The 12,149-nt window shown below is 37.4% G+C and overlaps 1 protein-coding gene across 3 annotated transcripts in view; it reads right to left on the minus strand.

Annotated features, from left to right (window-relative positions):
- The window catches only part of LOC127796678 (MADS-box protein SOC1-like), a 60,400-nt gene that overhangs the window by 1,744 nt on the left and 46,507 nt on the right, over nucleotides 1-12,149 (minus strand). For all 3 annotated transcript variants that reach the window (XM_052328949.1, XM_052328947.1, XM_052328948.1), the window contains 5 exons: nucleotides 2,375-2,456; nucleotides 2,193-2,254; nucleotides 2,009-2,108; nucleotides 1,866-1,907; nucleotides 1,731-1,772 (listed from right to left, as the gene is read on the minus strand). In XM_052328949.1, coding sequence (XP_052184909.1) covers nucleotides 1,731-1,772; nucleotides 1,866-1,907; nucleotides 2,009-2,108; nucleotides 2,193-2,254; nucleotides 2,375-2,456 — 328 coding nt within the window. The remainder of the gene's footprint in view (nucleotides 1-1,730; nucleotides 1,773-1,865; nucleotides 1,908-2,008; nucleotides 2,109-2,192; nucleotides 2,255-2,374; nucleotides 2,457-12,149) is intronic.

The raw sequence follows: 12,149 nt of genomic DNA on the forward strand, positions 1-12,149 counted from the left end.
CCTACCTAAGCGCTAGGCCTCAATCTGGTGCTTGACTAGTGCCTAGCGTGTTTTAGAACACTGAAGAAGAGTCACCTCTTGCTTTATTGTAAAAATCACAATGTGTTCACCTAGACTTACAATTAATGTGAAATTATTTCTCTGACAACTCATTTTGGATTCTTTGCGTGTGTAGGTCACAGCCATATACTTGCTAAAACAAACAATATTTTGAGTCACAATCATAAAATTATATAAATCCAAGGCACGTGTTATTACTGGAAGAACATTGAAGATAACTAAGAGCTCTAGGAAAAGAAGGCATGTCAAGCATCTATCGAAGAATATAGAACCAATCAATCAAAGGGAGCTGTTCGACTAATTAAGGACAATGCTAAATCATGTTTGCATGCATGTTTATCTATGCTTCTCGTTATACTTAGAATAACACTCAACCTGAAACAATAGATGATGCTATTATATCTTGGAAACTTTAGCTAGAGATCACCATAAAAATGGTGTCATTCCAGTGAGTTATTTTACCTTATAGTTTTTTTTTTTAATAAATAGTGACAACTTCAATTAAATAAGGAACATACCACAATCCACACAAAAGTACAACAGCAAAAAGGAAAACCCTCCTTTTTCAATTCAATATTCTCTGAGTCTAAAGTGAAATTTTGGTTAAATTTTCTATTTTTGTAATGATATCCTAAGTAGTCCTCTAAAATTTTGACATAAAATTACACATTACTAGCATGCCACAACTCTATGGACCATGCATTTGCGATTCATCTACCTTGGGAGAACCATCTATAGTTCTAATCATTACTTTTTTTTTTTTAAGATAATGAACAACAACAAAAGCAATAATATATGTTCACGTTCATGGTATTATTTGATCAGTCCTACGTTATTAGTGAAGTTATTCTAAACCTTTTTATCTCCAAGTCAACAATCTTATTTTTGAAAATTGTTGTGTCCAGTATTATATAGAGTTTTTGTATGTATTTTTTTAGAATAAATTACATTCAGCATTTTTAAGATCAGGCCAAAAGACAGATTTTTTTGACATTCCAAGAAATAACAACGATCTCTTCTAACTTTACAACTCTACCTACACCTTCTCCATCTTTGTTAAGATTGTTTAATACGATGAAAATGCTCGCACATTTTCTTTTTATCTCCTTTTATCTTCCTTTGTCTAGCAAAGTAAGCAAAATCCAACAGTTTGTTGATTTCTTTATCTGTCTCCCTGGTTCGGTAATAGCTAAATCGTCGTCCAACAGGAGAACAGAGAGATGTAGATTCTGACTAATTCATTGTATAAGTAGAAGAAAGGGAGGAAAGAGAGAATGTTATACTATTTTTACTACATTATAACTTTTAACATCTGTAAAGTAACGGTAAATAAAAAAGTGTAGTTAAAAGTTTTTTAAGTTAGGAAAAGTCTCTTATCGCTTTTCAAATGTCAAAGATGTATCTTTTTTTTTTTTTTTTCAAAACTAAAAGATGTTTAATATAATTTACCCAATTTTTTATCGATCTTACTTCAAGTTAAACTTCACATTTCCTCCTCTCTTTGTACAAAGCTCAAAAGCACCCATCTTCCTATCTAAAATCTGATCTCCAGTTTCAGGGCATAAAAGAACACGAGAGAAGGCAAAAAATGCTTATCGTGGATCACTAAGAAAGCATGTATTATGTAAATGAAAAACCAAGAGAATCTGGATTGGGTTATAAAAATTCACCTTCTCCGATAACCGTGCATTGTCTTCCAACAGCAGTCTCTCCTAAATTTGAAGGGTCAGAAAAACACATATTAGCATTACAAGTATGTGAAAGATTGTTTGCAAATTAACAATCCCCACAGTAACATGGAGTACCTTCTCTTTCAATTGATCAATTTGCTCCTTGAATACCTGCTCCTGAAAAATATATTTCCATCCAATGCAAGTTTGCTTGGTCAATCCCAGTTGAATTCTTCTTCTTATATATATATTGACTCAACTGCTATATATGTACGTACCTTCCTCATTCTAATGTTTCTTAAGCTTCGCTCGAGCTGGTTGGCTGTTTCTTGCAGTTCCTGAACAGAGCACGAAACCAGACCTTGCCCCAAAAGCTTCCTGCACGTCCCAGGGAAAGAACCCTAGCGCCACATAAAATCGTAGAGAAAATATGAAAAGAAAAGTAACATCTAAGATATAAACCGTTGAGAAGCTTCGAGAAGCTCTATGCTCTTTGCCATATTTGCTGCTTCAAGCTTCAGTTGCTGCATGTTTATACAACCAGGAGGCTTATTAAGAAATAATAAAATTCGAGTAAATATATTTTGGTGAAAAAAGAATCAACTTCACATGCTTGGCCACAATTTATCTAGAAATATGACAACCTGCGTGTATTGTTCCATTTCAAGATTGTTGGTTTGCGCGTCGTTTGCACGCTCACGGTATCTCTCTATTATCCGTTGCATGCTGAAACATCCGAAATCAGAAACTTATATCATCAATCTGACTCTAACTGTTCCAAAGACATAATGCACCACATACATGATATTGCTTTTATTGGCATTCAACTAATGTTAAGCAACATGTGTGGTTCATCATCTATGGTCTAATATATTACAAGGCTAAGTAACAATCGTTGATAAAGAAGAATATTAAGATTTTTTTTGCGAAAAACACTTTTACAATTTGACCTACATAATGGGCTTTACAATTCAAACACTATTAGGCCATCAATCTGTCGAGAAGGTGTGAGTTACATATAGATTTCACATAACTGAGAAAACACAAAGAGGTCTTCTGTAAAGAACGAACATTATTAAGGTGTTTACAGTAAACAGTTATCTCATGCATAAGTGTGAAGACGGAAAGCGAAACCTCACTGATTGTCACAAATCTGTTCAAAATGTTAATGAATTACAAGAAATTGCAAATAGATGGTGGATATTAAGAAATATATTTCTTTATTAAACAACAAGCTGTCACATCATCTGTCACCTCACTAAGTTTATGAACTCACTAGGTTTCTCAAGTATTTATAGTTATCCTTACACGAATTTGTCATACATTAAACACACCATACTTGTTACAAAACACTACTCTTAAGTAAATGTCCTAACACTCACGTTTATCTAAGTATTCTCTTCTTTTTCTGGGAAAGAAAGACCAAAGGAATTTATTAATAAAGGCAAAGACTTAAAAGCACAGCCAAACAAGTGACATAACCTAAACTATAACATGAACCTAAGCAGATTCCAATATAACTCTTCACATCACATTCCTCTTCCATGTAATTTTCTTTCTTTTTTGCTAAGAAAATACATTTAAGGCAAAAGCCCACAAACAGAGAGAGAAAGCAACAAACTTAGCTGGTCAAGCACAAAAAGGGCCTAAAACAACAACAAACCAAAAGGTCACTGTCGACACGTAGACCATTCCCAAGCCAACCAAAGCGAAAAAACCAATAAGACTACTACCATAAGATATAGTCAAAACAAAGAAAAGCCAACAAAAGCTTGAAACAAACAAGCAAAACTAGAAGACAACAACATATAGAGCTGGAGATTGTCTTCATCTCTATCTTCTTTTCCGCCATCTTGAATCCCCGGACCCCATGGTCTTATTGCCAGAATAAGATTGTCATTGTGAAAGGCAACAAGGCCACACCATTTGAAGCAAAGGCAAAAGCTTGGAAATAACTGGGAGTTGAGATTTTGACGTGCCATTATTTGAGAATATGAATCAGATTGAGATGAAGGTGACCACAGCATTATCATGAGAATATTGGGAAAGAAGTATGGGAGGAAGCTAGAAATAGATATGAACTTAATTGAATGAGCTTGTCCTTTTTTTCCACCACACCATTAATATATGGGCCAACTGTGAGGACGATGAAAAAGGGCATGGTTTGGTTTTAGGGGGTCGTGGTAAAGGAGCAGTTGCCATTTGATTTGTGAGGGATGATTTGTGAGTAAGATATTGGAGAATAATAGCAAGGGTTGTAATAGTGTTAGCAGATATGGCAGCCTAGTTATGGTAAGGATACGGCACCCTAGTTATGGGAAGTCTTGAAGAAGAGATCATGCCTCTTTGGAAGTTTCTATAACCAGAATAGGATACTTTCTAATCTGGTCTTAGAAAAGTTTCCTAATGTTTGTGTATATTGTTTCCCTTTGTAAATATGTAGCTTTCCTTTCCTTGTATCTTCTTTGTTTCCTTTCTTGTATTCATTCTTCCTCCATAAAAGAGACCCGCGTACATCATTTGATAATGAAGCAAAGAAGTATTTTTTTACATGGTATCAGAGCCACTCCTTGCATCCTAACCCTAACCGTGCCTTCATCGCAGATCTACACCGCCCTTAGTCCAGATGACACTGCTTCTCTTCAAATTTGTCTCTTAGAGCACCGCCTCTACCCTTCTCGCCTCTATTTTTCTTTGGCTATACCCCTTAAGCCTTCATTTCCATCTAGCCAATCACTCACCATGTTAGAAGTTTCAGAAGTCACACCCAGTATGACGACTGGAGAGTCATCACCGGTGGACCAAATTGCTAATGCAAGTACCGGTGCTAGAGTTGGAGAACTACCCAGGGTGCATCTTTCCAATCGTTTGGATGGTAGGAACTATCTACAATGGGCACAACTAGTGAGGACTGTACTCAAAGGTCAAGGGAAGCTTGGACACCTCACTTCTCCTCCACCAAAGACTGCTGATCCATCATTTCCAGCTTGGTATGTGGAGGACTCCCTTATCATGTCATGGCTATGGAATGCCATGCAACCCGAGGTTAGTAAAAACTATATGTTTCTAGGTTTTGGTAAAGAAATTTGGGACACCGTAAAGCAAACTTACTCTAAGGTTCAAGATGCCTCAGTAATCTTTGACCTTAAGACAAAGATTAACAATACTCGCCAAGCCTTTTTAACTGTGACCGAGTATTTTAATAAGATGAATGGGCTTTGGTTAGAACTCGACCAATACCTAGAAATTAATGGCGTGCAGCACTGATGCTGCCACTCTTAACCAGATTTTTGAGATGGATTGAGTTGTTGAGTTCCTAGCAGGTCGTAATAATGAATTTGATCAAGCAAGGGTTCAGATCATTGGCAGGGAAAAGCTGGCTTCCTTGAATGAAGTATTTTCTATTGTAAGAAGTGAGGAAAATAGGAGAAGGGTTATGCTCAATGAGATAGGGACAGAAGGGTCAGCCATGGTTTCAAATAAAAAGGAAGGAACACGATTTAGGGTAGGCAAATCAGAAAATAAACCAACTAACCGTGAAGGGCTATAGTGCGCTTTTTGTAAGAAACCTAAACATACTCGAGAAGTATGTTTCAAACTACATGGGAAAGAGCCTGTCCTAAGCAAGGTGGGAGGCTTTAGAAGAATGGCACAAAAGAATCAGGCTTATGTTTCCACCAAAGAGCATGAGGAGGACATAGCTGGTAAGACATAATCTTCTTCTACTTCTGATCTTACTTAGCTTAATGCTGAGGAAATCAACAAACGGAAGGCTTTCCTCAAGACTATCCATGATGGAAACAGTGCATTTGCCCAACAAGGTAATTGTTTAAATTCTGCCTCTTTTACTGCCCTTAAAATTGATAAAAATGATATTTGGATACTTGATTCAGGTGCCATTGTAATACCATAAAATTTTTATGGGCTCAAGTGAAATTTTTATAGACTTAGGTGTAATTTTTATTGGGCAGAAGTGTAAATTTTCAAAGTTATTGGGGTAAAAGTATAATTTTGCAAAGTCATGAGGACTAAGTATAATTTTTGGGAACCCGAGGACTTGAAAGCAAAGGGTCAAAGTGTTAAAGAATGAAAGAAGAAGGGACAAATGGAAAAAATTGTAGTGTGAACACTACAAAGCTAGTAGCCGCATTGTGGCCACTGGCCATTGGTGTCAAATCGTCGATCATAGAGGGTAGGCCATCATGACCTAAAGGATGGAGTTCAGGGCTATGGGGTGACCTAATTGGCTGGAGGGACAACCAAAAATGACTATAAATAGCTGTGTTGGTGGCCGAGGGTTCCATCAATTTTTTTCTAAGAAATCCAAGTGTTGGAGAAGAAATTTGAGGGTTTTGATAGAGGGCTTTCAATCTCCAAAGGGTGGGGAGAATTTCTAGAGAGTTTGAGGGATTTTGGAAGTGATTTGAAGGTGTTATGAAGCTTGGCCCAAAAATCGCGTCTCGCCGAAACTGAGGAATAAATGGCCAAATCGAGGGCGTTCAGCTAGTTGTTTCGAGCCAAAAGTTGTTTCATCGTGTTCAGAAGGTTGAATAGGGCAGGAAAGAGGAAGAAATCGAGAGTAATCAAGGCAAACCAGGTCATCGGCGACGAAGAAGACAATCGAAGAAGGTGCGTGAAGCTCATGCGCAGGGCGTGTGAAGGTAAGGAAAATTAAGAAAAAAATAGTAAAAAAAGAAAAAAAAATGATTTTTTTTTAGAAAAATCGGTAAATTTAGTTTTATTAATTTTTCAAAAAGTTTGGGTAGGAAATTATCAGGGCACGAATTTCAAAGCTAGACACGCATTTCGAGAATGATCAAAAACTAAATCAAGGTGAGTGATTTTTCCAAAAAAAATTATGTGATATGAATTACCTAGATAAATACGAGTTTCATAAAGAATATGCAAATTCAACATGGTTTACATGCATCTTGCTATCCATATGCTTATTTACTTATATTGCACCGAATAATTTAAATACGACATTTGGCATGAAAATCACTGACATACTGAACGAGGTATGCATGGCGGGTTGGGAAGTTCCCCTGGTAGCGTAGCCGCACTTCCCCAAGTGAGTTTTGCTGAAAAATCACAGGAGTCTCCTGTGCTGGGGATGGATTTTCCCTAAAGTGAGAATTGCTAGGATGATTGTCTAGGGTTCCATGCTAGGCCTAGAATACTAGTGATAGCTACACTAAGGTGTCGGTTTATTCATGTCCATGCATCATTCATTTACGAAACTTATTTTAATCCTCAGTTAGAAGATTATCTTCTAATTTGGACTTTTGTCACTAGAATATTCCACGTTTCAAGTGAATCGAGCGGTAAGAAAGGTAAAGGAGTGGTCAAAGCGTAATTTAATTTCAATTCACCTATCGAAAATTGTAATTTATTGGCTGTACGAGAACAGTAGTGTACGTTTGTATTTGTATGGAATTACGATAATCCTTCAAGTTTCGATTCTAGCTTCCACAAGTGTTTTGAGTTACCATTCCTTAGCTTATCATATGGAATGCTGAATGTACAAGGAATTTTATATTGAGGAATTTGTGATGAAAAAAAAGAAAGAGAAATCTCGAGAATAACGACACGTCGGGGAAGGACGGGTCGTTAGAGCCACTAACCATATGACCCTTGATCAATTTGTTTTTGACACCTATGAGCCTATTATCACTTCCAAACAGATTACTATCGCCAATGGAACTTCAGTTTCCATTAAAGGTCAAGGTACAGTCATTCTTAGTCCCAATATTAGTCTCAAAAATCTGCTGCATGTTCCAAACCTATCCACCAACCTTGTGTTTATTCATTGGCTTACTTATGACTTGAATTGCCTTGCCATTTTTTCCCTTAATATGTGAATTTCAGGCCTTGAAGACGGGCAAGATGATTGGTGCTGGTACGGAACAACACGGGTTGTATTTTTTGGTGCACAAGGGAGGCTGCTCTACTGGAAATCAACTGTCCAAGGTTACTAGCTCTTCTCAATTCACCTTTAATCCTATTGTTCAAATTTGGCTACAACACTATAGGCTTGGTCACCCTCCATTTCTTCTTTTAAAATCAATGTTTCCTTCTTTGTTTAAGTCTCTAGATCCTAGTGCTTTTCAATGTGATATGTGATTTCTAAACAACATCATGTGTCTTATCCTACTAGTAATAAAAAAGTCTTCCAAGCCTTTTTTTTTGGTTCATTCGGATATTTGGGGATCTTCTAAAATACCAAATTGTTCTGGGGCTCGCTGGTTCATTTTTTTTATCGATGATTGTACTCATATGACATGGATTTTCTTATTAAAAGAAAAAGAGGCTATTGGAACCATTGTGCCCTATTTTTGTAAGCTAATTTCCACTCAATTTCACTATTTTATTCAAAAAATTTGAAATGATAATGCGAAGGATTACTTTAATAATCACTTGCATTAATTTTTCCAACAAAAAGTGATTGTCCATGAGTCTTTTTGTGTCGACACTCTACAACAAAATGAAGTGGCTAAATGGAAGATGAGACATCTTCTTAATGTTGCTCGGACACTTCTCCATCATCATCATGTGTCTAAGCATTTTTTTTTTTTTTTTTTGGGGGGGGGGGGGGGGGGGGGGGAAGCCATTCTTACCGTAGCATACTAGATAAACCACGTACCCACCAAAGTCCTCAGTCACCAATCCCCATTTCAGTCTATGTCTTCCCATTATCTGGACCTAACTTCGCATTCCCCTCTTCCCTCAAAAGTCTTTGGTTGTGTCTCTTTCATTCATGTTCCCAAGCAACATAGAGATAAGCTTGATCCTAGGGCACTAAATTGTATTTTCTTGGAATATTCCGCTACTCAAAAGGGGTACAAATGCTATCATCCCCCTATCAAGAAGTTTTACACTTCTAAAGATGTGACTTTTGTTGAGACTACACCATTCTTTTCTTCACCCAAGGCTGGTCACCAAGGGGAGAATTTAGTTGATGGTGACCCTTCTTCTTGCTGTGGGGATGTACTTCATCTCTTAGAAGCATCCCCAATCTCTATCCCATAGAAACAACACTCAACTCCAACCTTACCCAAATCTACTCTCAGTTTCCATGGCCTCTCAATTCCCTCGGTCTCCTGTTGCTGCTCAAAACTCAATGAAACAGTAGCGCACTAGTCGTTCTCATCAAGAACAACTGCCAAGAATTTTTAAAGGATTTCCCTATGTATTCAAAAGGAGACAACCTGCTCAAAACTCTCAACAAACATCACCATTTGATCCTAATCAAGGTAAGGAATTTATACAGTCTTTTGTTCTAGAACCTTTTGACCCAATCTGTGATGATTTAGACCTTCCTATTGCAGTTAGAAAGGGGGTCAGAAGTTGTACCTAGTATCCTTTGGTTAATTTTTTGTCCTATCATTGGTTGTCACCAAGTCACAAAGGTTTCCTAGCATCATTGGATTCAATTATCATTCCTAAATTAGAAGATGAGGCTTTAAAAGATCAGAACTGGAAGCAAGCTATGTTGAAAGAGATGAGAGCACTAAAGAAAAATCAGACATGGGAGATTGCTTCTTGACCAAATGGAGTCATGTCAGTAGGCTATAAGTGCGTTTTCAATGTGAAATATAAGGCTAATGGGACATTAGAAAGATATAAAGCTAAGTTAGTGGCCAAAGGATACACTCAATCTTATGGCATAGATTATTTTGAGACATTTGCCCCTGTGGCAAAGATGGCAACAGTGATAATTCTTATTTCATTGGCTGCTTATTTTGGATGAAAATTGCAGCAATTTGATGTAAAAAATGCATTCTTACATGGAGACCTAGAAAAAGAAGTTTTTATGGATTTGCCCCCAAGATTTCAAGAAGGAGATGCTAGGAAAGTATGCAAACTCAAGAAAGCTCTTTATAGGCTCAAGCAATCCCCAAGGGCCAGGTTTGGCAGATTCTCTAAGGCCATGAAAACTATGGGATACAATCGAAGTAAGGGTGATCACAATCTCTTCATAAAACACTCAAGGGAAGGTAAGGTTACTGCTTTGCTAGTCTATGCGGATGACATAATTGTCACAGGTGATGATGAGGAAGAACAGAAGGTGCTAAAAGGGAATTTAGCCCAAGAATTTGAAATTAAAGATCTTGGTGTCCTCAAGTACTTCTTAGGAATTGAGGTGACCTATTCTAGGGATGGTATTTTTCTATCTCAAAGAAAATACATCTTGGATTTGTTGGCCGAAACGAGGCTGATCGGGGGAAAAACGTATAGCATTCCAGTAGAACCTAATTGCAAATTGTGGCAAAATCTTGGCAGTCAACCAATTGATAAGGGGAGATATCAATGGTTGGTTGTCCATTTGATAAATCTCTCTCATACCAGGCTAGATATTACATTTGTTGTTAGTCTTGTAAGCCAATTTATGCACAACCCAACTGAAGAACATATGCAGGTCGTAAGGAAAATCCTTGACTACCTAAAAGCTACCCCTGGTAAAGGAAAGGAATATTGTTCAGAAAAGCAAATGAATTGGATGTTAGAGGCTTTACTGACGCTGATTATGCTGAATCTCTTACTGATAGAAGATCAACCACAGGGTATTATGTTTTCCTAGGTGGAAACCTAGTGCCTTGGAGGAGCAAGAAGCAGAGTGTTGTGGTTAAATCAAGTGCAGAAACAAAATTTAGGGCAATGGCTCTTGGTATATGTGAACTCATTTGGCTAAGGATCATTCTAAAGGACTTGAAGATCGAGACTCAAGGTGCACTTAGGCTGTTTTGTGATAACAAATCAGCCAAAAGTATAGCACACAATCCTGTCCAACGTGAAAAAATGAAGCAAATTGAAATTGATCGTCACTTCATAAAAGAAAAAATAGGTGCAGGCCTCATTGAAATCCCTCATGTTTCATCAAAGGAATAGGTGGTTGATATTTTCACAAAGGATCTAGCAGTCAAAAGGTTTGAAGATCTAGCATGCAAGTTAAGAATGGCAAATATCAATTCTCCAGCTTGAGGGGGAGTGTTAGCGGATATGGCAGCCTAGTTATGGTAAGGATACGACACCCTAGTTATGGGAAGTCTTGAAGAAGAGATCATGCCTATTTGGAAGTTTCTATAACTAGAATAGGATACTTCCAAATTTGGTCTTAGGAAAGTTTCCTAATGTTTGTGTATATTGTTTTCCTTTGTAAATATGTAGCTTTCCTTTCTTTGCATCTTCTTTGTTTCCTTTCTTCAGTTCTTGTATTCATTCTCCCTCCATAAAAGAGGACCATGTACATCCTTCGATAATGAAGCAAAGAAATATTTTTCTACAAATAGGTAGAGGATTTTGAAGGGTAATCTAGGTTATTGTAAGGGCAGATAATCCTCGGGGCTTGATAATGGTGGCGGATGGTTCACAAGTGCTAGTGTGGAGAATGGTAGCAGACATTGAAAAAAACAAAGGTGAGGCGAATGACGTTTGAGATAGGAGCATTGTTGGCGGTTGTGTGGGAGGTTTGTGTTGAAAGTCAAAAGGCAAAAGCAGCAGCCTGCTTCTTTTGCTGCCTTGTCAAACCAGCAGGCTGCTGCTTTTGACAATGCATACAGCAAAATTGAAAATCAAAAGCAGTCATCTGAAGAAGAAAATTGTGGCAAGCATGGGCACCCCCTTGTTGGCAACGCGTTTTAAACGTAAGAGAGGCCTATAAATTGGTCTCCCTAACTCAATTGTTTCCAATCTCAGTATCCCATTCTCTGAGAAGAAAAATTCTTTTAAGTGTAATTAGGTTGTGATTTTGTGAGTAGAGTGTGTGTGTAAAAACACAATATATATTTTTTCACATAATGAAAATATTACAGTAGCTTTGTATAAGAGAGTTTCTCGAACCACGTAAAATTCTCGTGTAAATTTTTTATCATTCCATTCTTATTTTTATTTGTGTGACTCCTTCTTTCACCCCCATTCCCAACACTCTGCCATCGGAGTGTAGCAACGAGAAGACACTAGTTGACGAAGATGTTTAGGCAACCATGGCAATGGTGGGAGAGAGGTTAAGGAAACGATGTTGGCCCAAAGATGTTGATAAAGAGATCTATTCTTGTTGCCACAATATTATTTATTTATTTATTTTTTAGGGGGGGAAGGGGGGGTGATGACTCGACCAATAGGAATGGGGACTATTGATTCGACTAGCACGCGTCAAGCGATGGAACATCCACCAATGAAACCCTAGATTTAGAGAGGGCAGCTCTCTCCTCTCTATCCAAGTATTTTGTCTGGAATATTTAAAGTTCATTTTTCAACATTTTTTAGGGCTTTTTATTGGGTTTTAAGCAATAATCCTTCTACCAATAATGTATTTTGGTTTTTATAGAAAAAGGAAACAGAGGAAAACAAAACTGTCAGATGATATATGCAGACAACAAAAGAAAGATGTTCTAAGGAGCAGCCCCTAACAAAAAACAA

The sequence above is a fragment of the Diospyros lotus genome, chromosome 3 (genome assembly GCF_014633365.1).
Source record: "Diospyros lotus cultivar Yz01 chromosome 3, ASM1463336v1, whole genome shotgun sequence".
Lineage (NCBI taxonomy): Eukaryota > Viridiplantae > Streptophyta > Magnoliopsida > Ericales > Ebenaceae > Diospyros > Diospyros lotus.